At 43.9% G+C, this 27645-nt stretch overlaps 1 protein-coding gene across 1 annotated transcript; it reads right to left on the bottom strand.

Annotated features, from left to right (window-relative positions):
- Positions 1 to 659: 659 nt before the first annotated feature.
- On the bottom strand, positions 660 to 27578 carry rnf150a (ring finger protein 150a). The gene is made up of 7 exons (XM_063218662.1): positions 26560 to 27578; positions 13630 to 13880; positions 12968 to 13039; positions 11433 to 11515; positions 11164 to 11260; positions 10484 to 10697; positions 660 to 1563 (listed from the first exon to the last, which is right to left on the bottom strand). Exons 1-7 carry the CDS (start codon positions 27011 to 27013, stop codon positions 1448 to 1450), a joined length of 1287 nt encoding a protein of 428 aa, XP_063074732.1. The 5' UTR covers positions 27014 to 27578; the 3' UTR covers positions 660 to 1447.
- Between the last annotated feature and the right edge of the window lie 67 nt (positions 27579 to 27645).

Genomic DNA, 27645 nt, shown 5'->3' with positions numbered 1-27645 from the left:
TGCACACAGGGGACTTCCCCTTTGACTGTTCTGACTTTACGAAGTTTTTTTTTTTACAAATCATGAAGGACCGCGGAGGGAAACGTGGATGTAGTCGAGGGTGCTAACATCTTGAGATCACACAATCACATTCTTTGGACTTGGAGAACTCAATGATCTGAATAAAATCAAACCAAACAAGACTGTCATTGTGACACAAAGAAAACAAAAAACAAACAAACAAACAAACAAACAAACAAACAAACAAACATAGATAACCTATATTAACCATATATTACACATGACGTTCTTTAGAGCTATCTTGGCACATATAGAGGATGGGTACAGGGGGGCCCAGCCTCTGTCTGCGCTAAAGGGTAAGGGTCCTTTCACTGTTTGCAGTGTAGAGGAGAAGACAGGTGCCTGTGACGGTCCACTGCCTTCCAGCCCTGCCACACACTTCCAGATGTTGACCTCAGCAGGTGGAGCCGGGCGCAGACAAGCCTCTGCTAATGCAATCCTTGGAAAGTGATTGTCACTGGAGATTGATTGTGGGGGATTTAATTTGCAGCTGTATCGAGTTTGGGTTTTTCCCATCGACAGCACGGATGCCTACTACAAGACAAGACGGGTGCTGTGCTGCTGTGCTTGAGAAGAAAGAAAGCTTTTTTTTAAAAAAAAAAACAAAGAAAACCCGACTGGTCACAGAGTCAATGTTTTGGGGCATTAACTGCAAAAAACGTGTAAGGTGGGAGGCTGTGCATAGTCCATGCGACAAGGCATGGTGAGAGTATAGAAAGACATCTCTTTCCCCAGGGTCAAAGGTCAAAGTTCATTGTATTCTAGTGTTGGGGACAATAACTTTACTGATGCTGGTTGGATCTCACACAGACTGCTTTTCGACACTTAAAGCAATTGCTGTTAGCTGCATGTGTGCATTGATATCTATAGATATACAGGTATAGAAAGACTTTGTGTTTCAATCAGGAATATACGTACGTACATTGGCAGTGATCTCGTATAAGGAAATCAAACAGTCAACATTTCTCCAGTCAGGGGAGGTGAGAACACAATGGGGGAAAAAGTAAGAAGGTGTAGAATGTTCATCAAAGAACTTGACAGTGATTGGCTGAATGCTTCCTCTGCTTTCTGTCAGGCGCGTAGAAAGCAAGGGAAAGGGGTAACGACGGTAGTGTGATTGTGGCCAGTGAGTGATAGCGATAACAAACATTGTACCTTTCTCCTTTCCTGAATGCCATTTGCTGTAGCCGACCAAGCCACAGGGACTTAAAAAAAAGGATGTCGCACAAAATCGGGCTTCCAAGTAAGTAAATGGTTATTCTTCTTCCCTCCCGCTTTCTTTTAAGAAGGCTCTCTGGTTTCTGCTCCTGGCCTGGGGTGCTTCCTTCTCCTCTCGTCTCGTCTCCGTGGCAACAATGGGGAGACGCTGGCTGCTGGCAGAGCTGGCTCAGGACTTGACCTCTTCATGCTCCTGTTCAGCGGACAACTCCACGTCAGACAGGCCCACTTCAGCCAAGATAAGCGAGGTGTCTGAGTCACTGCTCAATGGGGCCTGGTGTTCACCTAAAAAAGGGCACAGAGAGAGAGAGAGGGAGAAGGAGAGAGAGAGAGAGAGCGAGAGAGAGAGAGAGAGAGAGAGAGAGAGAGAGAGAGAGAGAGAGAGAGAGAGAGAGAGAGAGAGAGAGAGAGAGAGAGAGAGAGAGAGAGAGAGAGAGAGATAACAAACTGACTGGAGACAAGTGCTAAATGTAAACATGTAATAAAGCTCAGGTTAAAGTTTTAACTTCATTGTGAAAGTGCATCCTAAAGCACTCAGAGAGACATTTATGGGGCTTCTACTTTGGCCATTAATTAACATTTTGTGTCATAATTATACTACAGGAAATACAATGCTAAATAAAAAAACAACAATCCCAATACTTCAGCTTCCATTGCATCAATGTGTGACGTTTTATGTTCTAAATATGAGGCTATGGCTGTGGGGTGAACAAGAAAGCATTCATTAGAGTACTCAACCGTGATTAAATGGGACAAACATTAGTTGTAGGATGTGCTTAAACATTGCGAAAGGGAAAAACAGGACAGGGCACATACATATTAATTGTCAGAGAAAGACCGAGACATAGAAAGAAGGTCAGGGGGAAACATTTCAGCTAAGGGCTGACAATGGGGGCCAGGGCAGGGCGGTGCCTACTGTACTCCTGGTCGGCCCCAGCTTTAGTATAAATAGAAGAGTAGATGTGTGCACATCCCACCTGATGGACCAGGTGCAGGACTATCAAAGCAATAATCCAGGTAAAAAGGAATAAAGTCCACAAACACTTCCAACAAACAGTCCACTTGTCTTCTGTGAAAATGTAATAGCAAGAGCGTTCTTTTAACAAAAGACAAGCAGTGTTTGCAGACTTTATTCCATTTTACCTGGAGTATAAATTGAGACCAGTTCTCATGGCCACACAGAGGCAATGAGTGAAACCCTTCAAACATGGCTGACACCAAAGAGTGTGACGTTGGACTGGGTCTGATTCACCGAAAAAGCAACACTGTAGCTGTGCACTGGACACCAAAACCAGGCTTTCTTTCAGTGGGCCTACTCAGAATGAACACCTGTTAAGGTTAACTGGTGCCTGTTTACTCTGTCTGAAAAATCGGAATAGCATAACACACAGTCCAGATGTGGCCAGCAGTGGCAGATGTGGAATATCTGCAAGAGAAAAGTGAGAGTAGGCCTGGACGATTTTAAGGAAAAAATGAAATTGCATGAGTGCAGTTATTGATGAAGCAAAACATGGGTCAGCTCAGGAGCACGTTTTTTCTCGTTTTCAACGGTCCCAAATGCGGGTTGTATCAGATTGCAATTTTCGGTCTAAAATGATAGATCTTTCAGTCAAGTCAAGTAGGCTTTATTGTCAATTTCTTTACATGCGCTGGTCATACAAAGAATTGACATTACGTTTCTTACTTTCCCATGCAGACATAGACATAAGTGGAGGTAGAAAAGTTCGTCAAAAAGGCTGTGTGGGGCCAGAGGAGTATCCAACAATTCAGACAGCTAATCGTATAATGCAGAACTTAAATGTAGAGTTCTCACATCTATCACATCGACTTTTACAACGCTTACAAAAATCTGTCACCCACTATCTTTCATAGATAAAACGTATAGAGCAAGATATTACGACCTATGCTCAGTATGTAGTATATTAAGCAAACAATCACACAAATGACAACAGTCTCATCAAGTTTTCATTGTGACATTGCATACTGCTTGGAATGGGATGGGGGAGCTTTGCATTACGGCCAATTCAGTTCAGCACATTTCAAGGTTTAGGAACAAGGTCCTCTAATGGTAGACCTTGGCAGCTCACACTGAAGTGAAAAACAGCTTCCTCTTTCGAAGAATGTGAGGAAAGAACTGTATACCGTGTGATTTTAGGAACTACAGAACAAATCTAATAGCGTAAAATGTCCAGTATTTCAAGAAAGCAAGAGGCTGCAGTCTATAGGGCTTGAAAGTCCCGCCCCCTTAGTTCCGCATTCACGGGTCCTTAGCTGACCATCTAACAGCATGGCAGCGAGTAAATATCTCCTGATTCCAGTCATTATATGAGCTGGGCTACAAATATGCTGTTTAAGGAGATAACATTTATATTATTCATGCAGAAGTATCAATATTTTGTTCCGAGGCCGTTTGCATGAAAAATGTAAAAAAAAAACACACCCTTCTAAATTGTTTGGTACGAAAAATTATACAAAATGATCAGAAACAACATATGTGAAGCCGTGGCACAATTCAAAGGGCGACGAAATTTTAATACCGCCATTGGATTACATGCTAAAATTTTGCGCTAAAAACGCTGTGAGGTCCCATGAAATCGGAGGATGTTTACGTCACTTTCAAGCCCTATAGGAGTTGTGCGAGGCCTGCAGTGAATTTATACATTACACTGTTTGTGTAGCTGTGGAAACGTCTGGTAAGATGATAACAACAGTGATGATATTCACATCTAATTTACTGTGCTGTCGCATCATAAACCCCCAGTATTTTCACACACCCTGCATTACAGGTCGCTGGGGCCAGCAGAAAAGTTCTTCCAAACCTGCACATAGCATAGGAACATGGGAGTGGACCGAACACAGAAGGGTAGAGTACAGTAGAGTAGAGTAACTTTATAGATCCCCAGGGGGAAATTCAGAAGAAAACGATGACAGAGAGCGCTCTATCTTCTACCCTCTTACTACACCCTCACTGAAGCTTCATAGAAAAAAACCCATAAAAAAATAGGAATACCTCATCTCTGTCATCTCTGACTATAACCTCATATACAGTACAAACCCCAACTCCGATGAAGTTGGGACGTTTGGTAAACAGTGAATAAAATCAAAATGCTATCATTTTCAAAACATTCAATCTATTCATTAGATGGAGAATAGTGAAAAGACAACATATTAAGTGTTAAAACCGAGAAAAAATATTGTTTTGGGGGACAAATGTACTCATTTCTAATTTGATAAATCCAACACGTCTCAAAAGAGTTGGGACGGGGACAATAAATGGCAGCAAATGTCGAGGAAGACTAAAAACAAAACAAAAGACAACACTTAACAGTTAAATACATTAACCGATGAGATGATTTTATATAAAAAACAGTGTTAATTCCTATCTTGGACATGTTTCACCAGCTTAAATGGTGGGTGTATTCCTTGTCATGTTTTGCAATGTTTTCCTTTCCGTAGTGCTTACAGTGTGACAGGTCTTGACCAAAAACCCACCATTTTATCACCTGCTGGTCCTTATGATGGAGCCAAACTGTTAAAACATAGTAGAGAATGCAATTTGACCTTACTATGTGGCAGTAATCGAAGATCTCCCTTCAAAATATAATGCATGAGTGGCTTTTCATGCTGTTTAAAACCCATTTATACCATTCAGCACTGTATTTAACTCTACAGATGAGTGAGAACATCTTAACCAATGCACTACTGCACCCGCATGTCATCATGGAGGCTGACTTTTGAAGCTAGCACTAACACAAGTTGGATGGTCCATTTTCACTGTAGCACAGGATGTGCAATGCTCTATTATTGTCAAAAAGAATTGACTTCTACAACTTCTGCTGACTTCTGTAAGCAAAGGACAGTTTCCCATGTCTTCTGGGTCTATTTCAAGTGAGCTCAGGTGCTTAGGAGAATGTTACACCCCTGTATCATTTCCATGCATTAAGCATTCTTAATATGGTCAATTTTCAATAGCTCTAATTCCTGGAGTGCTAGAGTGAGACTACAGCCAATATATATTTCATGATGTCATGAACCTATACAATGATTTTATTAACAAAAATATGTCTTATATACACTCAATTGTGGTAAATCAAAGGGAATTCAAAAATGTATGTAATAACTATGGTAATTATTCCCTTTGCATCTAAAATTCTGAGTGACTCAGCCTCTCTGTGATGATCTTATACCTGGACACGTATATTGTCCGTCAGTACAATTCATTTTGAAATGTTCTTCTTTGTTGTTTTATCTTATTTGGATGTTTACTAAATTTCACTGATCCCCATCCCAACTCTTTTGAGACGTGTTGGATTTATCAAATTAGAAATGAGTACATATGTCCCCCAAAACAATATTTTTTCTCGGTTTTAACACTTAATATGTTGTCTTTTCACTATTCTCCATCTAATGAATAGATTGAATGTTTTGAAAATGATAGCATTTTGATTTTATTCACTGTTTACCAAACGTCCCAACTTCATCGGAGTTGGGGTTTGTACATAAACCATGTAATTCAAGTGCTGTTTACAACTGCTGGAGCAAGACACCATAACATTACACTGCATCGGGCTGCCACATTCCCAGTTTTACCCAGCTCCAGTACTACTGGAGACACTGTGTAGTAGAAATATTTCACAAGTTGGGGTGGATCAAACACCTTCTCTAATGTAAATGGATGTCATGAATATAAATGCACGCAACACAGAAATGGCTTTTTAGTCAAGCCCATAAAACAGGATAAGGACAAGTGTAGGCCTATATACATATTTCAATTCGTATGTAGACAAACCCGCCTAAAGTAAGTCTTACGAGAACAGTGAATGCGTGCAGGACTGGACTGGACGATAAAAAGGGCTCGGGCACTTTTGGCTTAAAGGGACACTGTGCAGGAAATGGTCAAAAAAGGTACTGCAACTATGCTGCTCATTGAAAATGTGTTGTCTATTGCCAGATTTGATCTTTTCATGAAAGTTTACTACGTAATAAATCAATATTTTGTAGTATGGCCCATGTACAGTCATTTTTGCAGCTAAAAATGGCTACTTCTGGAAATTCAAAATGGCGGACCATGGAGAAGATCCCCCTTTTCATGTATGAAAAATGTATTTTTTCCAATCATAATGAATACTAATATTTTGATGGTGGTGATAAGTATTCATGAAAAAGGTAACATTATTGAATGGGTAGCATGAATTCTGGAAATAAACAACTAAAAATCTCACACAGTGTCCCTTTAAAGGGGCCCGTCATAATTAGGAGCGCAGAACTGACACACCGGTGTGAGTTTTTTTTTTAAAACATTTCTGAAAACAGGGGCCCACGAGGGTGCGGGGAAATGCCCACTATGCCAGATGGCCAGTCCAGCCCTGAATGCGTGCAGTATAGTGCAACTCCCTCCCCTGGGTAGTATAAAACGCAGCTCAGGAGGAGAGAACAAGTCCTCGTCTCTGACAGCATTCTGATGAGCATTACCGAACCAGTGGGGATCCATCCAAGTACTAAGTGATCCCAGCTGCTCCACTCCATCCTGCTCCCACCCCTCCCAACCCCTCCAGTGTTGCCAGATGGAAAATGCTGAACTATCGTACCAAAACCTTAAAATTATCGTTTTTGGGGGCTGTATGGGAGGAAATTATCGTAAAAGACGCTGTTTCAAGGCATCTAAATGAACTGAATGACAACTCTGAAATTATCATGTTTTTTTGATCGCACAAAATGGACAAAATTATGGTACAAATACGATAATTATTGTACATCTGGCAACACTGCTCCCCACCCAACCCCTTCCTAACCGCCCCTCCCCCTCAACCCTCCTCTGCCACCCATGAGGCGCTCATAAGGTAATGGAACATGATGAGGAGGGGACAGAGTGGTGGCACTTCATTTGAAACCAATCATGACTCATGGTTTTTGTGTGTGTGTGTGTGTGTGTGTGTGTGTGTGTGTGTGTGTGTGTGTGTGTGTGTGTGTGTGTGTGTGTGTGTGTGTGTGTGTGTGTGTGTGTGTGTGTGTGTGTGTGTGAGTCTGAGTCTGAGTCTGAGTCGGAGTGTGTGTGTGTGTGTGTGTGTGTGTGTGTGTGTGTGTGCGTGCGTGCGTGCGTGTGCGTGGTAACAGCCAAGGTGGTGTGGCCCTGTGTGTCTGGGTCTGATGAGGGGGGCAGATACTGCTGTAGCCATCGGGGCGAGGCCGCGGCGGGTTCTGCTGCTGCCCGAGTAGTTCTGTTCCATTAGCTGGCCACCATATCACTAGCTAGTTTCCATTCTCTCTCTCTCTCTCTCTCTCTCTCTCTCTCTCTCTCTCTCTCTCTCTCTCTCTCTCTCTCGCTCTCTCTCTCTCTCTCTCTCTCTCTCGCTCTCTCTCTCTCAGACCCATACGGCAGTGGGAACAGAGGACATGTGCAGTCAAGAGTAGTGGATGCAATAAAATACATGCTAAGGGACAAACACATAGGCTAAAGGCTACACATGCCACTTCCGCTTCTCTCTCAGGTCCTCACTCTGTGGATATCTTGGGTTGAGTTAAAAGCAAACCCAAACAGGCTGCTAGTCAGACAGCCCGTAGCAGTCCTATACTCAACAACAGCATAGTATGGCAAAGTATACACGTTTTTTGTTTGTTTATAAACACAGTGTTGTGAGGAGGGGCAAGACACTGGCAGCCAACCATGTGAGCTAATTTTCTGACCGACAGCGGTTTCCAACAATTAGAGGTTGAGTTGTGCGCACGCAGCCAGGGTCGCACAGTCAGGGGAAAACAAAAAATGAGAACCCATGTACTGTATGGCACAGCTCAATATTTGCCACAGGCTGCATATCCAGACTGTCATGCTCCTCCCCCTATTAGAGATGGCCAATTGCATAAGGGGGGTGGGAAAAGGGAGGTATTTATACAAATAAAAAAAAGATCTCACTGTAACACCATATATGCAACCAGCAATAAACAGCTGCTTTCTTACACAACTTATAATGCTACTTTTGAATCAATGCACACTGCGCACACTGCGCACGCACAGACACACACACACACACACACACACACACACACACACACACACACACACACACACACACACACACACACACACACACACACACACACACACACACACACACACACACACACACACACACACACACACCACCAGGGATTTCACATTTGGCTTGGGACCTCCTTTAGGAATGCTATGTCTGTGTTGCAGCAAAACAACACTGCTCTGGAGGTTTAAAGGATAACTTCTGCCAATTTCAACATGCTTGAGGTTGTAATGCTCACACTACCCTGGACTTGTCAGTACCTGAGATTTTTTTCCTTCAGTCTTTTTTTCCGAGATCCTGGTCATTGTAATGGGGGTAGGCTGTGTTTACAGTTCAAAACAGCATCTTCATTTATTCCCAATAACATCCAAAAGGTTATGCAACATCAGAGAGACAACTAGCAAACATCGATACCTTTTGGGATAATATTTGGAGTAGGACTATGTTAAGAAAGTTTTTCATGTAAACAAAGTCTGCCCCCATTAGAATAGCTCAGATCTCGGAAAGGGCTGAGTCGTAAAATGCAGCATCACCGGGTACTGACAAGTCAAGGGTAGTGTGAGCACTACAACAGCATATTGACATTGGCAGAAGCTATCCTTTAAGAAAGACACACGAAATGTGAAATGACAGAGGAAGAGGCAAAGTGGAAAGTCATAAAGATAACCCATTAAGGTTATGTGTGCTCTATGTAGTAGAGTGGAACACAGTAGGGACCCATGTAGCCACTTGTTCAAGAAACAGAATAGCCATTATTGAAGCCCTGGCACGCGACGCTCCCTGTCCCTCCCGCCTCTTAAGCATGGTTCCTTAGTGCGGGACTCAGCAGCACGGGGTGTTTTCACTGCTGCATGCAGGGGAGAGTAAGCGCTGTACAAAGGCGGCATTTACTTGTTACCTGGCACAGACCTTTTTCAGACAGATTTTTTTTTCCGCCTCGCTCCCTCTCTCTCTCCCCCTCTCCCCCTCTCTCCCTCTCCCCCTCTCTCTCTCTCTCTCTCCCCCTCTCTCTCTCTGTCTCTCTCCCTCCCTCCCTCTCTCTCTCCCTCCTCTCTCTCCCTCCCTCTCTCCCTCCTCGTGCTGTAGCAGCTCGTGCTCTGGCTGGAGCCTCGGCACCCCCGGCAGGAAGCTGGAGGGGTGGCCTGGCCAGAGCAAATAATCCTATCCCAGGCCTGAGCCCACTGCACAGCACACAGGCGTGGGGAAAACACCATGACGTTTGCACGCGCACGCACACACTCGTGCGTGCATATGCATGCTCGTACATGCACACACACACACACGTGTGCACAAACACGTGCACACACACACACACACACACACACACACACACATATAGACACACAACCACAACAATTGGCCAACCACCATGAGTAGCTATGACTACCGATCACTACCCATCACTGGTTAACAGACCCAAAATGCAGATTGTATGTGCCATGTTTGTGCCGGATAGTGCTGTAAACATTTTCGTTTGTGCTATTAATAAAATAATAGCATAATAATAGCATAATAATAAAATAAAACGGCTGTAACTTTACAAAACAAGTGATTGAAGTGTTTCTTTTCACAGCACAAATGAGCACAAACAAATTGCCTTCGATTGAGACGACTTTGGAGAAATTTGGACGTAGGGGGGGGGGCTGCGTGGCGTCACAGGTCAGAAAAATTGTATTTGAGTATTTAAATTACTCAAAAGCCTCAATAGCACAAACGAACATTTTAACAGCACTATCCGGCACAAACATAGCACATACAATCTGCAGTGTTATTTCAGCATTTTGGGTCTGAGGGGGGGCCAGCTTCACGCAGGTGAACAATTTTTGTTTAAAGAAAGGGCCCTGCAGTGCCTGACCCCGTGTGGTTTGTCTAACATAGAGCAGGTGACAACTGACCCAGTTAACGTCATGACGGCCACAGCATTGCTGGTATGTTGCTCCAGCTACAGCACAGCCAAGCCCAGACGTTTTAGTGTTCTTCTCATGAAAAAGTCCTGAGACAATGTCCGGTTTGTTTGTTTTCTCAGATATCATTATTGATGATAAGCCCTTTCAAACTTCTGTTACTTTTCAAAAAATGATTAGTAGCCTCTTTTAACCTCTACTACCTTTAAACGATCATCAAAAACATACATTTAAAAAAAATCTTACAACTGTATGCGTCTTACTCACTGCTGGCAATAAGGCGGCTCTCTCCAACCAGGCCGAGGGGGTCAATGTCGTGGTAGACCTGTGGCAGACCCATGGAGTGGATGGCAGGGTCCAGCACCACCGAGCTCTCGCTCACCGTCACTTCGCTCGCTCCCGTCACCACAGGCTGACCCTGGCCACCCACAGACACTGACTCGTAGTCGGGAGGGATGTCATCGGAGCAGTCGGCATTAGGCTGTGTAGAGAGTGGGGTTGCAGAGTCAATAATAACGATGAGCTGTACGTTGAGGAAGTAACACATTAACAATGTGGACACAGCAGATGAAATTCCACTGTTGCAAAGTTAATAGCAACAATGAGTTGTAAGATGAGGAAATAACACATTCACAATGTGGACAGCAGGTGAAACTCCATTGTATATGATGATCAGGGCTCTAAATTAACACCAGTCAACAGGCCAAATGCTGCTGAAATTTCATTTTTGGCTGGTAGATAAGACCAACTTACTAGCCACTTTGAACCATTAGTGAGTGTGTCTTTGGCTAGTAAGATTAAGATCTACTACAGCCGTTTTGGCTGGTGATGAAAAAAGTTGCATTCGAGCCCTGATTGTATGTGTTGTAATTGACATGGGGGTTGTTCCTCCTTAGTCAAGGGAATTCCCATAATGTTGTTCTAGGGCCAGGGAAGGGGAAGCTCACCGGAATGCCTAAGGCCTTGAGGATGTTCATCTTGCACATGGGGCACGTCCTGTGGTCTTGCAGCCAAGGGTCCACGCAGTGCTTATGGAAGACGTGCCTAGGAATTGGGCAATGCGGGTCAAAGTCAAGGTTAAAAGCACAATAAAAATGTCAAGCTCTCTTTTGTAACAAAACATGGGCAGGAAGCACACGTATACCAATATTAAAAAATGATATACACCACAACAAACATGGTCTACAAGTACATATCTGTCTGGGGACACGCCTACCTGCAGGGTAATATCCGGACTACATCATTGGGCTTATAGCCTTCAATGCACACGGCACAGTTGTCAAAGTCTGACTCGGTTTCCTGTAAAAAGCAATGGAGATCGTTGGCAGTTGTGACAGCGTAACCCCTTTAAAGCTGTGGTGGCCTTCCTGGAAATGCAGTGGAACATTAAGGAACATGGGGCAGTAAAAGACAGTAAAGCGTGTCTGATGGGCCAGAGTAGAGCAGACCAGACCAGAGCAGCCCGCTGGGCAGGGCACGCACCACTACCTTATCAACCTGCACAGCTACTCTAAATCACACTATTATGACCAGATTCCACTTAACCTCCAGTTATACAGCACCATTTCAAAAGAGCGAGAGAGAATGAGAGAGCAAATGAACGAGAGTGAGAGAGTGTGTGTGTGTGTGTGTGAGAGAGAGAAAGAAAGAGAGCAAGAGAATGGTGGAGCAAGAGAGAGAGAGCAAGAAAGAGAGGGAAAGGGAGGGAGAGAGAGAGAGAGCAAAAGAGAGCATGAGCGAGAGAGAGAGAGAGAGAGAGAGAGAGAGAGAGAGAGAGAGAGAGAGAGAGAGAGAGAGAGAGAGCAAGAGAGAGTAAGAGCAAGAGAGAGTGAGGGATAGAGAGAGGGAGAGAGAGAGATTGAACAAAACAAAACAAAACAAAAAAAGGCTGACACAAACATGTCAACAGACTATGCAACAATTTCTGTACTTCATTATATAAAGGGATCCTGAATTGGTTCCACAACATAGTATTTAGACAGGATTATTTGCCTAGGGTACAGCACAGCACTGAGACACAAGCTAGTCTTTTGTAATTATCAACAAACATACTACGATAAACATGTTCAAATACGTGGTTAATCAAGAGGGATTCAAGGTTCTGTGCAACGCTATTATACACAATCTTTCTTCCGGCATCTTGCATTACATTGTATTTTTACTCTATTAATTATATTTTTACTACAGCACATTTCATGTCCCTGTAGTGTTAACAACTCGGTATGCTCTCAACAGACTGTTGCAGATATTTCTTTGCAGAAGTTTTAAGTTTTTAAGGCATGTACTACTGTATGTTATTCATCGTCACAAGGCTAGGGGCAACGAGAGGGTTATTCAAACTTCTGCTACTGCGAGTATAAAGACGTTGTTGCTCTGTGGTGCACTTTTTTTTAAATAAACACGGAAGACTAGACATTGGCATCATATTTAGAAATACCGACTGATTTTTTGCCCTCATAAAATGCTGACATGGAGCCCTGAGTGTCATCAGTGAAGACTGATTGAACAGCATTGTAACTTGCTCGTTGGGTCATATCTTAATTTATGTACACAACCTGGAAGACGATAAGGGTAAAATATTTAACAAATAATAACACATCGTTTTTGAGGGTGTGTGCAAGTCTCTGCACAAGACGTTTTGGACTCGAAGAATAAATTGGTCTTTAGGCACTTTGTCAACATCTCACTAGAACCATCAGTGCACGTCGAGTATGGGTCTGCATGTATGCATACAATAAAACAAGCTAGTACCTTGTCACCCTTCCTGATGGTCCTGACTTGAAGCTTGCTAATGGCTTTTTTGGCTGCGTCTCCGAGCCGCCTCTGTGGAGGAAGGAAGCAGTTTTGAGTGAGCATCACATGCAACAGGGCGCAGGGCTTGACACTGGCACCAGCCAACCGGCCAAATGCTGGTAAGACTTGGCTGTGGCTAGTAACAATTTCAGTTTCACTAGCCACCTTGACAGGTAACTTATCCTTTGGTGTAGCAAATTACAGTATTTCGTAAATAGTTTTAATTTAAATGAATGAGTTCTAAAGAAAAAAATTGACAACAACATTCTGGCTAGCAAAAAGGCTAAATGGCTAGTGACTGTGGGAAAAACACTAGCCACAGTGGCCGGTGAGCGACAAGTTAATGTCAAGCCCTGAACAGGGGTGTTATCAACACAACAGGAGCCTCAGAGGAGCACATCTGGCCAGAGGGTAGGGAGCCGCCCCTCTCAGCTTCACAAGCTGCTGATGACTCTTAACTCTCTAAAAGCCTCAAACTGTTCCCATCTGGACATGGGGGGCTGTGATAAATCATGACGGCACAACTTTTTAAAATGACAAAGTTAGGAGGAGAGACTGAGTCAAGTCAAGCAGGTAAACTGGGGTCAAGCGTGTATGGTGTTGTTGAATGGCGGGCCTACCTGGTTGCGGTCTCGAGCGTTGGCATAGCGGAACCTCTGGATGTAGTAGAACACCAGCCACGCCAGGGAGATGATCATGAGCACGATGAAAGAGATGGAGACAAACACCACGGACGTTCGGCTCACGTATTTCTGAAGGTTCCGTGTTCCTATGGTGATGTGCATGTTGACGGTGATATTCTGCTCTAGAAGAGCAATGATCTCCTTGCCTTTGGGCCCAGGGATCATTATGGCCACAATTTCACTTGTGCCTGCCAAACAAACAAAGAAATATGAGATTAAGGGAAAATAATATTTAACTTTCAGGACCACATTCTTCACAATTTAGTACAGAGGTTCATCAACAGAATTATACAATGACTTAATTTGTGACCTTGGGCAAGGATTTAATATACAATAAATATACAGGAACAGACCACATCATCAGAAACACTGAGTTAAAGTAAAAACCCTGGCATGCATTTCTTCTGCCACAGCAATCTATAGGGCTGATTTCATTTACTTCACTTTGAGCTACTTCCCAGGTTTAGATAAATTGTTTTATAGGAAATATCTTGCAGCGTTTAAACAGTAAGACAGAGGTTTTACCTGTGAAGCTTCAAAACAAAAAGCAACACAAAACACGAAGATGACAACATGCAATGTTGTGACCAGGCTTTATTAGAGAAGGGGGGCTTTCAGGAATGTGAGATAACCCACCATTACCACCAACACTGGCCTCGTCTACAGCTGTTCTCCGGCTCCCTGTAACTACAAACTCAAGCCTGCCCCACTAACCTGCTTCAGACAGACGCCTTACAGTACACTCAGAGGCCTCGCTATGTGACCTTGTGCTCTCGCCTCGGTGATTCTCTTCCTATTATTTACATTTCTGGAAAGGTAGTCAGGGCTCAGGCAGGGACATTTATTTTTATGTTTTCGTGTTTAGTTACCGGTGCTTTGAACAGCTTTCGCAAAGCTGAGGCAGTAGGGATAGTGTTTGTGACACAATGAAAGTGTGAGCTGGGGTACTGGTGGATGTGGGTCTCCTGGATACCGTGCTTCAGACGGGTTGTTTAGTAACTGGGGTGCATGCACTGCATGTTGATCTACTACTCCGCTTAACTTCAGTCCCTCAAAACTGGGCCTGTAATTCACCAGATTCTTTTTTGTCCTGCTGCCTCCATCTTACGCTTGTTTTTTGTCATCCTATTCCTTCGTCTGCCCAGGCTTTTCATCCCTCTATCCCAGTGGTTCTCAACCTCTTTTGAACAAACACCCCTTGGCCTCATCACAAGCCTCCCAATGCCCCCTTGACCTCATCATAAGCATGATAACACCATTACAAAAATTAAATGGACTAATGCCCCCCAATGGCAACTAAGCACCAACCCCTCTCAGCTGCATCCTTCTCAATGCCCCTAGAGCTCCCCGAGGCCCCCTGTGCAATGGGGGTGCTCATCTGGCAGCTCTCTAGGCAGGCAAGACACCAGACAGAGTGGAGTCCCCCAAGATGAAAGACCAACACTTCTTCACAGGCATTCAGGCATCTCAGAGAGAGAGAGAGAGAGAGAGAGAGGGAGAGAGAAAGACAGACAGAGAGAGAGAGAGAGAGAGAGAGAGAGAGAGAGAGAGAGAGAGAGAGAGAGAGAGAGAGACGGGACGACTGACGGGCTCTGATCGACAAATGGACAGAGAGAGGCAGGCAGCGCAATGTCGACCTGGTCATTTTGGCAACAGCCTGTCTGCCAGGAAAAGCGGATTGATCAGGCAGGGAGAAGTTAGCCTGATTATCATTGACTTTCAAATCTCTTTGAGTCTTGGTCTGACCAAGAGCATAACAATTCGCATTTCCCGAACAGCATAGTTGACCCACCTCCCTTGGTTTGCTACTGGTTGTTTGCTTCCCGACAAAGTGGGAGTAGTTCCCGAGTTTTAGGGAGATCAGAAACAATATTTACATTACTCTTGGCTTGACTAGACACAGTGCCAAAGTTTTGTGCCACTAGGAGGGCATGGCCTGGCTAGGGAGAGGCCACCAGAGAGGACTGAAGCTCTGGGGAGGGGGAGGGGGAGGGCACGCTCATCTGGAATGCATATCGACTCAATGAGGTGAAGATGATGGCACCAGAGATGTTATAAGTACGAGGAGATATGTCACTGATGTATGTGTCCGTAGAAATTAACGGTGAAGATTCGTAACGCAAATATGGCGTCTACCCGCACATCTCCCGCCTTTCTGGTAACAAGAGACGATGTGCCTGCTGAGCTGCGTTGCCATTGATCCAATCATCTGGCTGCATCGGCGCACACGAATTGTTGCGCAAGATCAGTTGTGAAAAACTGTCGCTCTGGTGCCGTTATGGAACTACTGCGTCTGCGCTCTGTCAAAAAACCATGAGAAAAGTGGCTTAAAAAGCTTTATTTTGATTTGCATGACACAACACAACCAAGCAGTCTAGATTGATCAACTTTTCACAGCGGTTTCAACCATATGGTTTTCACAACCGCTGGGTTCCCTCCCATCCTATACTCAGTTTCTCCATTCATTTTTCCCATTGACTCTCAGATCTGGTCTTACCAATCGCGAAATAGCACACCAAAGGCGTCAACAAGATGGCGACGGAGTGGCGAAACTTATACAGGAAAGAACTTTGATGGCACTGCCATGATGTATGCAAACACCATACATTAAAAACAGCATAAAATAAAAAGCTGAAGCTGAATTATGCATCTTTCCCATGTGTCATATTACTGTAGTCAGTTGCTGCTATCCTAGATTAAATTAGATTATATGAAGATTATATAGACTAGATTAAAAATTGGAAGCCGTTATGTGATTATAGTGTGATTTTAGTATGATGAATCTAATAAAAATGGTACGCATGTTCGCTTGGTTGACTGATTCTATAATCTTCCAGGAGAAGTGTGCACAAACTTGGAAAAAATTGATAACTGACCAGGCAGGCAATATGGTCCTCATTCAAAACACACCAACGTCAACCTACTTAAATGTTCCTCAAACCGGAAGTGAACTAAAATAAGTTCAAGGTAGCCACTAACGTCTTGCTCTCAGAAGGTAGAATTGGTTTACACTCAGTGGGCCGCCTGTGTAATAATCACTGGCTGAAAATGTCAAACGGGTGAGGGCCGACCCTGCTGTGTGCATGTGTGAGCATGGGTGCTGAAACACTTTACAGCTATGCTCTAGCTTAGTGGTTCTCAACCTTTTTTCAACAAACACCCCCTTGACCTCATCGTAAGCCGCCTAACACCCCCTTGACCTCATAATAAGCCTGCCAACGCAGCCATGCTCTGCAAATCTGTGAGTGAAAAAGACGATTCAACTGGTTAATTTGCTAATGTAACTGAAACCACCTCTTCACCCACAGATAATAGAAAGCACTGAGCCCATTTGGGCAGCAACACACAAGCCAACCCAGCTCAGCTGACAGAGGACCTGGGAGCAGGAGGATGTCTAAGCTGCTCTTTCCTCATAATAAACTGGGCAAAGCACCAGCAAATGAGAGGCTCCTGCACTCCAAGGATGCCATGCTCACATGACGCTTTCCTATCCACACCAATGACTTTACATTATACACCCACTGATCCACACCAGATCCATCCCCTGATCACCTCCAATCAGAGCTGGATTAAGATGGCCTGGGGACCTTAAAACCACCAGCATTTCATCCCTTTTAATGGAGGCGTATTGGGACTACGGTGATACAATACATTCACACAGTTTAAAGTTACGTATTGTCTGTTACACTGTATTCTACTGTCTGTTCCAGTACATTCAGTCTGTATCTTCCTTTGTGATATCCATGACTCACAACTCTGTGGGCCTGGTAGGAACCAGCTGAAACTAGTGCATACCACACACAGTAGTGTGTGTGTGTGTGTGTGTGTGTGTGTGTGTGTGTGTGTGTGTATGTGTGTGTGAGAGAGAGGAGAGAGAGAGGAGGTGGAGAGCTGTACCCAGCTGAGACAGAGGGGGTGATCTATGCTTCTAAATATGACGACAATTTGTAATAAATCTGATGAAGATATGCATGAGGCAATACGGGACTGAAACAGACGAGAGAGCGAGAGAGCGAGAGAGAGAGAGAGAGCGAGAGAAAGAGAGAGAAAGAGAGAGAGAGAGAGAGAGAGAGAGAGAGAGAGAGAGAGAGAGAGAGAGAGAGAGAGAGAGAGAGAGAGAGAGAGAGAGAGATGTACCCAGCTGCTTCCAGGTGGGCGCCACCAGCTGGACTCTCATTGTCAGCTGCTGGCCTGAAATCTATATTTAACTCACTATCTATGAACCATGGACTGTGGAATTTCTCTCCTGGTCACATACACTAAGAAATAGAGAGCGAGGGAGAGAGAGAGAGAGAGAGAGAGAGAGAGAGAGAGAGAGAGAGAGAGAGAGAGAGAGAGAGAGAGCGAGAGAGACAGACAGACAGAGAAAGAGAGAAAGAGAGAGAGAGAGAGAAAGAGGGGAGAGATATGGCTGTTCCTGCCTGACCATGCTGCATTTGCAAATCCTGCTTATGTAATGCTACAGGCCCCTAGCTAGCTCTAGTTCAGCATCTGCAGTAGAAAAGACAACTGTAGTGAGGAAAGTGAGCCCAACTAACTTCAACTCTAAATGTACAGTCTGACAACAACAACAACAGAACAAACAAAGACCTAGCCATCGTGAAGTTTTAGTAGCAAGACAGACTGAAGTTTTGATGGCCATCCATTGCATTGGCTAAAAGGAAGAGAGAGAGAGAGAGAGAGAGAGAGAGAGAGAGAGAGAGAGAGAGAGAGAGAGAGAGAGAGAGAGAGAGAGAGAGAGAGAGAGAGAGAGAGAGAGAGAGAGAGAGAGAGAGAGACGAGGGGAACAAGCAACAAGACTGGGACAACGTTATGCTTTACAGACCCTCTCATGAAGATGATCATTTTCAGTAAAGCTGTGCACTACACTTCATGACGACAAACAAAACCCATCAGAATGTGAGTAAATCTCCCTTTTGGAAAGCAGTGTGAAATAGCATTCTAATGGAATTAGTGCATCAAAATCCAGCTTTCCTCTGAGCTGCCCAGAGATAGAGTCCAAACAATGAACAAGACACACACATGCATGCACCACACCCCCCTCTCTCACCCACACACACACATACTCAGGAAGTATAATCCAGCATGCAGCCTCCAAGGCCTGGGTCTTATGCAATGCTGCTGGCCAACAAGAGCAAGGAGGGCCACGGCCTCCGAGAGATGGCAAGGTCTCCATCAGACAGGAAAACAAGGAGTACACAGTGAGTACAGACTACTTCGAGGAATTAAAAAGTCTAAGGAATCCATAGATGCACATACATATTATTGTCTTTTTTTAAATCAAAACACAAGGAGTAAAATGTGTAACACCTGCTCTTGCCTCCAGTTGTTTTCAAAATGGGGCTATTCCACCAAGGCCTATACCCACTATAGACGCATACAGGACGGAGAGGCACACGCACAGTCACTATGACGAGACAAAGTCACTTAGCATTAGCCTAGAAATCTAGACGCCCCTAGCGACCAGTCTGGCTCGCCAGGCTAACTTAGCATAGCAGTGGAAAAAAGTGAATAAAACAATTTAGGAACAAACAATGCCATGTCCCAGAACAGTAATCTGAATGACCAATCAACAAATCAGTTGATTGATATTTAGTTAGCTCTACATTAACATGTCCTCCCGAGTCCCTATATAAGCTCTCCCGAAATCCCAGACACAATACCGGTAGCTATCCTATACAGGAATGAGGTGGCGGGAGAGGGGTCCTGCCTTGTCACAATTTGAAATGATAAATATTTATGGAGATACAAAGTCTGTACAAGGAAACAAACTCAAAGCACAACACAATGTGCACGTATGCATGGCATGTGTGTGTGTGTGAGAGAGAGAGAGAGAGAGAGAGAGAGAGAGAGAGAGAGAGAGAGAGAGAGAGAGAGAGAGAGAGAGAGAGAGACAGAGAGCAAGCAAGAGAGAGAGAGACAGAGAGAGAGACAGAGAGAGAGCAAGCAAGACAAAGAGCAAGCAAGAGTGAGAAAGCGAGAGAGAGAGAGAGAGAGAGAGAGAGAGAGAGAGAGAGAGAGAGAGAGAGAGAGAGAGAGAGAGCGAGAGAGAGAGAGAATGCCAAATGGAAAGTACTGTAGTACAATCTGATGCACATGCATACACCAAGGAAGCATATGACAAGGGGAGGGCTGTGGATGTTTCCCAGCTGTTCCTGAAGGCCATGAGCCATACTACAGCTCAGTATGCAGCCCAAACCAACCCATCCACCCCCTTCCCCATTTTACTTCCATGACAGTCCCCCAGCAGCCATAAAAACTTAGGTAACGCGGGGCTACACACTACCCATTTTCCATGAGTAAGTTCAAAAGAATGCATCCCAATGTTCAGATCTGCTGGAATATAAACAGTATGCAGCACCAACATATCTGCTGTTTTACAGTGATAGAAGAAAATGGGCTAAAAGTAGCTTCTTCAAAACTGGGTCATCTACTTTTCCTCCTGGATGACTTGATTTTTGCCTACAACACTACGTGGCTGTAAACTCAGAATACGCATGACTGTTTTTGGTTCAGTACGTGTGGCATGGGCACACTTGCTGCTGGTGAGATGTACTGTATGTGAGTCCGTTGGGTATGTCTACTCCATACACGTGTGTGTGTGTGTGTGTGTGTGTGTGTGTGTGTGTGTGTGTGTGTGTGTGTGTGTGTGTGTGTACCCGCTGACAGTTTCGCCTGAGCCCGGGAGTAAGACATCTGAAATGGGCACCAAACCCAATACATACAATGTATTGAGGATTCAATTCTGGGCCCCTTCTTTTTCCCTGGGCCTGGGACAAGTGACCCCTTTGTCCCCCTCTTTCGGCTTCCCTGTGCGTGTGTGTGTTTGGCTCAAGCCACTGATCCTCTGGTGGCAATGTTAAGTGCTGAGCTGGGTCTATTTCCTTTGGGCCGAGGGGGAGGCCTCCCTGCCGCAGGGCACTGGATTATGTGGAGGCTCTGTGATGATTAGCACTAAACACCAAAGAAGAAGAAAAGCGGTAACACTTTATTTGACGTCGGAGTCAGAGCCATGTCATTTCAGTGTCATAACAGTGTCATAAGTCATAAACATTATTTCCATGTCAAACATTTTATGACTGTTGACCTTTCGTGACATTGAGTTATGGCAAAGACAATCTTGTTATGACATTGTAATGACATGCTTATGACAGCGGCGTCAAGTAAAGTGTTACCAAAAAAAGCTCACTACTTCATCAATGGAGAATGTTTAAGTGTGGCATCACACACAGATGCCAATAACCTAATGTGTACCCAGAGACTGTATTTTTCAGAGAGTGTGGCATCCATTTGAGATAAATTAACACCAGTCAACCGGCCAAAGATTGGTGAAATTTCAGTTTGGCTGGTAGAAAAGACCAACTTACTAACCAACGTGACCCATTAGTGAGTGTGTGTTTGGCTAGTACGATGAATATCTATCAGCCATTTTGGCAGTTGGTGAAAAACGTTTTAGGGCCCTGGACGTGTGGATGGATCTGCTGCGTTTGCATGGTACAGTATGTGTGTGGATGAGATGGTAAAACAGGGCACTGAACTTTTCTGAGCAAAATATATGTAAAACTCTGTTTCCATGGGTTCTCTCAGTACACTTAAGCCAGACTACAGTTCTCTTTAATCCTTGCACTCTATGGATGAGAGGTTAAATCTTTTTTTTTCCTGGTCATGTGTAGTCACAAACCATTTTTAGACCTCTAACTCCAGACCTCTTACTTTACATTTGTTACCATGACTGCCAACAAGCATCATAATAGTACATGACCATTAAATCTGTCATGACAAAGACCTGAACTCAGGTCACAGTACCTAGAGCAGTTTATTACTAACGCTAGGGACACATACAGGCGAAAGGAGCGAAGCACAGAGAGGCGAAATTCAGTGTTCCATTTTGACAGCTCAACAGTCATCAGGTCGTTGCGGCGAATTAAATGGAATGAAACAGTTGATGATTTGTTTGTTTTGTTTTGATTTGTTGATGATTTGTTGATTTAATTGGCGGCAGGCGAAATTCACTCCTCATTTGCATAATATTAAACTTGGTCGAATACCTTCACTTTGCTCCTGATCGCTTGCCTTCGCCTCCCTCATAGGAATGAATGGCGAAGTTCTCACTTCGCTTGGCCAAACTCACGTCTATGTGTCCCTGGCGTAAAGCATATTCAGACGATGCCCCTGACAGTACAGTAGAGTACGCTGATTGTGGGAGTGTCTCACCATGAGAGAACAGAACACACTGCCAGGCGATTGTAAAAGCCAGGTCTGATGGGATGCCTATGGGACATACAGAAGGCCCTGTGTAGCACACACACAAGGGCTGCTGTGTTTTCATCTTCAACACAGGTGCAACCAGGGAAGTGAACCAAGGAGTCCCACACACTCACATTGACAAGCATGCCTATAAATGCCAGCAACTAAAAGCAATGGCCAGGGAAGCTGACAGCTTTGACTGGGCCCAGGACAAAGACATCTGAAAGGGCCCCAAATCCAATACGTACAAAGTAATAAAGATCCAATTTTGGGGGCCCTCTTTCCCTTGGCCCGGCACAAGTGACCCCTTTGTCCCCCCCATGGCGACTTCCTTGGCAATGGCCAACAAACACATCTACGTTGTCATATGAAGTCTCAAAGTCTGCACTGATCCATCCCAGTCATCTACCACACTCTCTTTCCTATCCAACATCACATTACACTTGCAGACACTCATTCTTTTTCACTTTTGACCCCATTTCTAAATCACACAAACATGCACTCCCTCTGTCTGTCGAATCCTGTTAGGAGGCTGACAGTGAGTTGGGGCAGAGGGCCTAAGCAGAGGCCACCAGAACTCATAACCAGTCCCTTCACCTGCATGCCCTATATGGAAAACCACTCAGAGTCAGAGGAGAGAGAGAGAGAGAGAGAGAGAGAGAAAGAAAGAAAGAAAAGACAAGTGACAAGTGACAAGCGACAAGGACAACGTTATGCTTTACAGAGCCTCTCATCAAGATGATCATTTTCAGTAAAGCTGTGAACTACACTTCATGACGACAAACAAAACCCATCAGAATGTGAGTAAATCTCCCTTTTGGAAAGCAGTGTGAAATAGCACTCTAATGGAATTACTGCATCAAAATCCTGCTTGAGAGAAACTTGAATGTTATGACCAAGACCAACACTGTAATAAAATAAAAATGCATCCTCTGGACAACAATGGTTAGATGCTTTCATGTTTACTGTACATGTTTACTATATGTGCTTGACAGTATGAGACTTGATGGATGTGTGCCACCATTTTATTCCTACCAGCCTGTGTAAAGGTCTGCTGTGTACCCTCTACTGAGGTTAACTACCGCCTTACCTTCTTATGACCCATCACCCCTCATCTCATCCAAGATAGGAAAACACACCAAATAAAATCCTCTATACTGGTATTCAACTCACATATCCTATATGGACAACTGAAATTGCAACATGATGACTGAAACAAGGCCACTGCAGTCAAAAGCCAGAGGGGATGCAGAGGGAAACAAAGACAGAATTATAGTCACAATGAAAGGGCAAGAGAAAAGAGTGGAAGATGTGATCAATAACTGTGAATTAAAAAGATAAGAGTTATCACAACATCTGTTGATTCAAAATAGAAAGAGCAATGGAGAAGCAGTCACAAGATGGTGCAGGAACACACTTTTTCTGATGAAAACTAAGATGAAGACAGGTGGAAGCACCATACTATGTCTAATTGTCTATGTCCACGCCTAAACTCTATGTCTATGTATGCATGGGAAAGTAAGAAACGTAATTTCAATTATTTGTATGACCAGTGCATGTAAAGAAATAGACAATAAAACCGACTTGACTTGACAATGCGGGGCAGCCATGGCTCGATGGTTAGAGCGCTGGTCTTTAAATCAGAGCGTTGCAAGTTCAAACCCCATCCTTACCAGCACCTTCATCCATGGCTGAAGAGCCCTTGCACAAGGCACCTAATCCCACATTGATCCAGGGTCTGTAACCAGTACCCTGTACCTAAAAGAACTGTAAGTCGCTTTGGATAAAAAAGTGTCAGCTAAGTGTAATGTGATGTGACAATGCCACACAAAGATATAAGGATGTTTGCATGGAAGAGATAATTGAGGTCAAAAAGGGAGCAGGTGAGAGGGGAAATGTCTGGAATACCAGTGACCCAAATTGTAGGAATGCTAGCATAGGAATGCTAGCATCTTCTCCACTGTGTTTTGGGGACAGAGCATGCTACAGGTACTGTACACATCACTCCCAACACTCACCAGGCAAACCAGCCTGGTTTTACCATACCCTCATACTAATTCTGTACCGAGGGTGGGGAGCCGACTAAATGAGCAATGAGGGGTTAACTGTGTTGAAGGCGGAAATGAGAATTGAGCAGAAGCGTACAGATGGCTAAGGCCAGGCTACAGGCAAATAAAAAAACTAGCATGGTTCCCGACTGACACAAACAAGTCACGTTTTTCAACCTGTTGATAGCATAAACACCTACACCTCCATACACAGCGGTGTTAACTCTCATCTGGGGAAATATTAAGCTCATGTTCCCATCCACAGAAAATCATCTGGTAACTTAAATCTTAAGTGTGCCCAACAAAACAACAATAGTTGCCAGAATGAAAAAAAACAAATGAGAAAGCAAGAAGCTACATAAGGCTGAAACTACAACCGGAGTACATGAAAAACAAATTGTATTCCAATAATTTACAAGAATCTGAATCTAGCTTTTAAGATTGAGGTGTTAATTATTGCTTCAAATGTAACTCCAAAGCAATAGATTGCAACACATGAAGTTCAGCATGACGGTTCTACATGTAGCTTTAGACATATCCCATAAATTGACTGTGTTGTGTTGGTTAAGGACACTGAAAGAAATAACCATCACTGGAAAACAGTGGCAGAACAGGATCTACCCCTCATTACTGCTTTGGGCAACCCACCACAAAACCGTTGTAACGGCTGAATACACACCTAAGAGTTTTCAGCCAAGAATTGTGTGTTGAACAGTCTGTGGTTTCAGTGTTAAATACACGTTATTCATTTCTGAGTTGGTGCTGGGGTACAGATGAGCCAGGCACGTGTCACTGACCCAGGCAGCGTCACAGACATCCGCACCCGACAGACCCTCTAGTCTAGTCTAATGAGTCGTCATCGGTCCAGCAGACACAGGGAAGTTGGGTTGTCATGGTGACTTCGCCAACATGCACGGTCGGTCACCACCCACACATCCCGCCAGAACCTCGATCTCCCTCTGTATCACTTCTTATCATTGTTTTTTTTAATTGTTTATTGTGCCAGGAAATGAAACCATTATAGAGCACAATCTAACATACAAGTCACATTAGATAAGAAGGATACAAGTCAGAATAGTCTAAAAGGCTTACAACACACAAATAAATACCATACCAACGGAAACCTCTGTAGACATTTTGCACTTATAGTAAACTGTATCTATAAAGTTCTGAACTTGCATGTAGCACAATGGCAGAAGGTTAAAATGCCCAAATCACATCCCTTAATAATCATAAGCAGACTTCCAATAGACCAGCCATCATTTACACTTTTGAGGATTAGAGTAGAGAGTAGAGTAGACTCCACAAGAGTGTCTACTTTTTTAAAGTGCACGATACTGTGTACACATGTTTAGGCCTACTCCTCAGGTGGTAAATAACACAATTAACTACAAAATATGCACAGAATTGAGTAGTGATGACAAGTTCAACCATATCTCTTCATTCAAGTTTTATGTTTTTTGTTATTCCAGCCAATCAATACTCAGTAAACAATGTTTGCCTTCATTGACGTCATCATGCATATGTTTGTTAAGAATTACAACTACATAGTTGATTATCTGAGTTGATTTGCGACCAGTTTATATCTTAATATTGGTTATAACATTTAACATACTCATTTCAAGTGGTTTCCTTAGCATCCCTCCCTGGCATGTGCACAGGACCTGACATTCAATTCCTCAAAATCCCACAAAACGATGGCCATATGACCAATTTTATGGCATTTCAGTTGGACAGTTGTTCAAAATAATCAATGAAACCTAGCTGCCATTAATGCAATTCAAAATGATAATTTAGCACAGAAGCACATTTTTACTTCCAATCCTTAGTTTTATGTCAGGAATCCAGAGATGTTGTGCCAAAATCATGTGAATATAGCAATGTGGTGTTGCAACGCAGTGACATGTGAAGCACATATCACAGGCCCTCTGCATGAAGCTGCTTTATGACCCTGATACATCAGAGTTGAGAACTAAGCTTATCTCCTTGTAAACGTGTTAAAATACAGACCACTGTTCCACGTCTGGTTTCATGCACCATGCCCATAATATCTGCACTCTGCATGTTGTTTTTCTTTTTTAAGTCTGTGCATTCCACAACGTAGCACAATATCATGAAAATGTCAAAAATGAATAGGCCTACTGCATATTCAGGGGTACAACAAAATGTGCACCCCCATTGGTCTAATAATAGGTTGTCAACAGGATCAGTCGTTCTTGTAGGTCTATTTAATAATAATAATAATAATAATAATAATAATAAGAATAATAAGAATAAGAAGAAAGAGGAAATGAGAAGCCCATTTAGACGACCGATGCTGTTTTCAATTCAGCGGTCACCACAAATGATAGGCTAGGCCACATATTTGAGAACTGGCTCAGCTGGCAGACTGGGTTAGGCTAATGATTTACTGAACTTGAGTCTCAGCCTATGTTTACCTTCACCTTGATCTTGTGAACAAAGAGATAGACGACTATTGGGGTCGTCGGTGACTGTGGGTGTTTGTGAGGGCAATGATCATTTAGTAAATACGAGCAGTGGCCGAGCCATCCGGTGAACTGTACACGCTTACCTTGATGAGGCATTGTTATGGTTTCGTTGGCATTACTTGAACCCACGTTGAATATGACTACAGCAGACGCATTGTGGCTTGCCGCATGTCGAATTTTATCTTTGTACGTGCAGTTGCCGCCCTCTATCAGGGCAATCCACGCACTGTTCGGATTTGGATTTGTAAATTTAGTGTTTGGGTCGCAAGCCTGTCTGTCTTGCAGAACGGAGGGCAAGACCACCACCCCTTTAGCTTCTTTCTTCAATGACTGCTCTCCATAGCGTCCGCACTCCGTTTTCTCTGTTTTCCTCTCAGAAGTCACGGGATCTAGATAAGTGATGTTCACAAAGGCGGTGTACCATTCCTCTTTCTCCGCCACAGTGAAGTCCAGACACAGCAAATGCACAAAACAAAAAGAGAGCAGCCATGTTGAAAGAGCCAGACTGCGACAGGCTTGTATCAGGGACATTGCCATGTTGATACGGAGGTTAGAATGTTCCCCTCCACCCCACTACCAGTTAGGAGCTGCGCTCTCTCGCTCTTTCTGGCGATTTGATCCCAGAAGCACGTCGGTATTACACGGTTTCCCCGAATAACCCGAACTACCGACTAAGCCAATGTAACTTTGTTCAATAATTTAAGTACTGCCGATCCAGAATATCGAGTCCTCTTGATATACGATGTTATTTCTGTTGATCGCTGGGGTCCTTCACTATGTCGACAATACAGCTGTCTGTTGCCTGCAATGTTGTGTGTGTGAGACACGGAGTAAGTTGCCAGATATTACTAGTTCTAGGCCCACGAATCCAAATCGCTGTGTGTTCAGTCGCTGTTCTTTTCCTAGTGTAGTTCATGCACCGTAGTGGCAACCCCACAGCAGCTTAAACCACAACAGATGGCAGAATAGCTACTGCCATCTCGTGGTACGGAGTACTGAAACATTCCAGTATGTCTACGTGCGTGCACGCGCTGTGGGCTGTGTTGACGAAGGTTTATATTCTGAAGCCACTAAAATGCAAATGCACGGTCTCATAGAATACGTTTGGTCACATCTTCGACGCACACTGAGCTATTTAACTTATGAGTTAATTTTCAATTTAGGCAGAA

The sequence above is a fragment of the Engraulis encrasicolus genome, chromosome 16 (assembly GCF_034702125.1).
Source record: "Engraulis encrasicolus isolate BLACKSEA-1 chromosome 16, IST_EnEncr_1.0, whole genome shotgun sequence".
Lineage (NCBI taxonomy): Eukaryota > Metazoa > Chordata > Actinopteri > Clupeiformes > Engraulidae > Engraulis > Engraulis encrasicolus.
The sequence above is the reverse complement of the archived record's forward strand: the minus strand, read 5'-3'. Positions and strand labels throughout refer to the sequence as shown.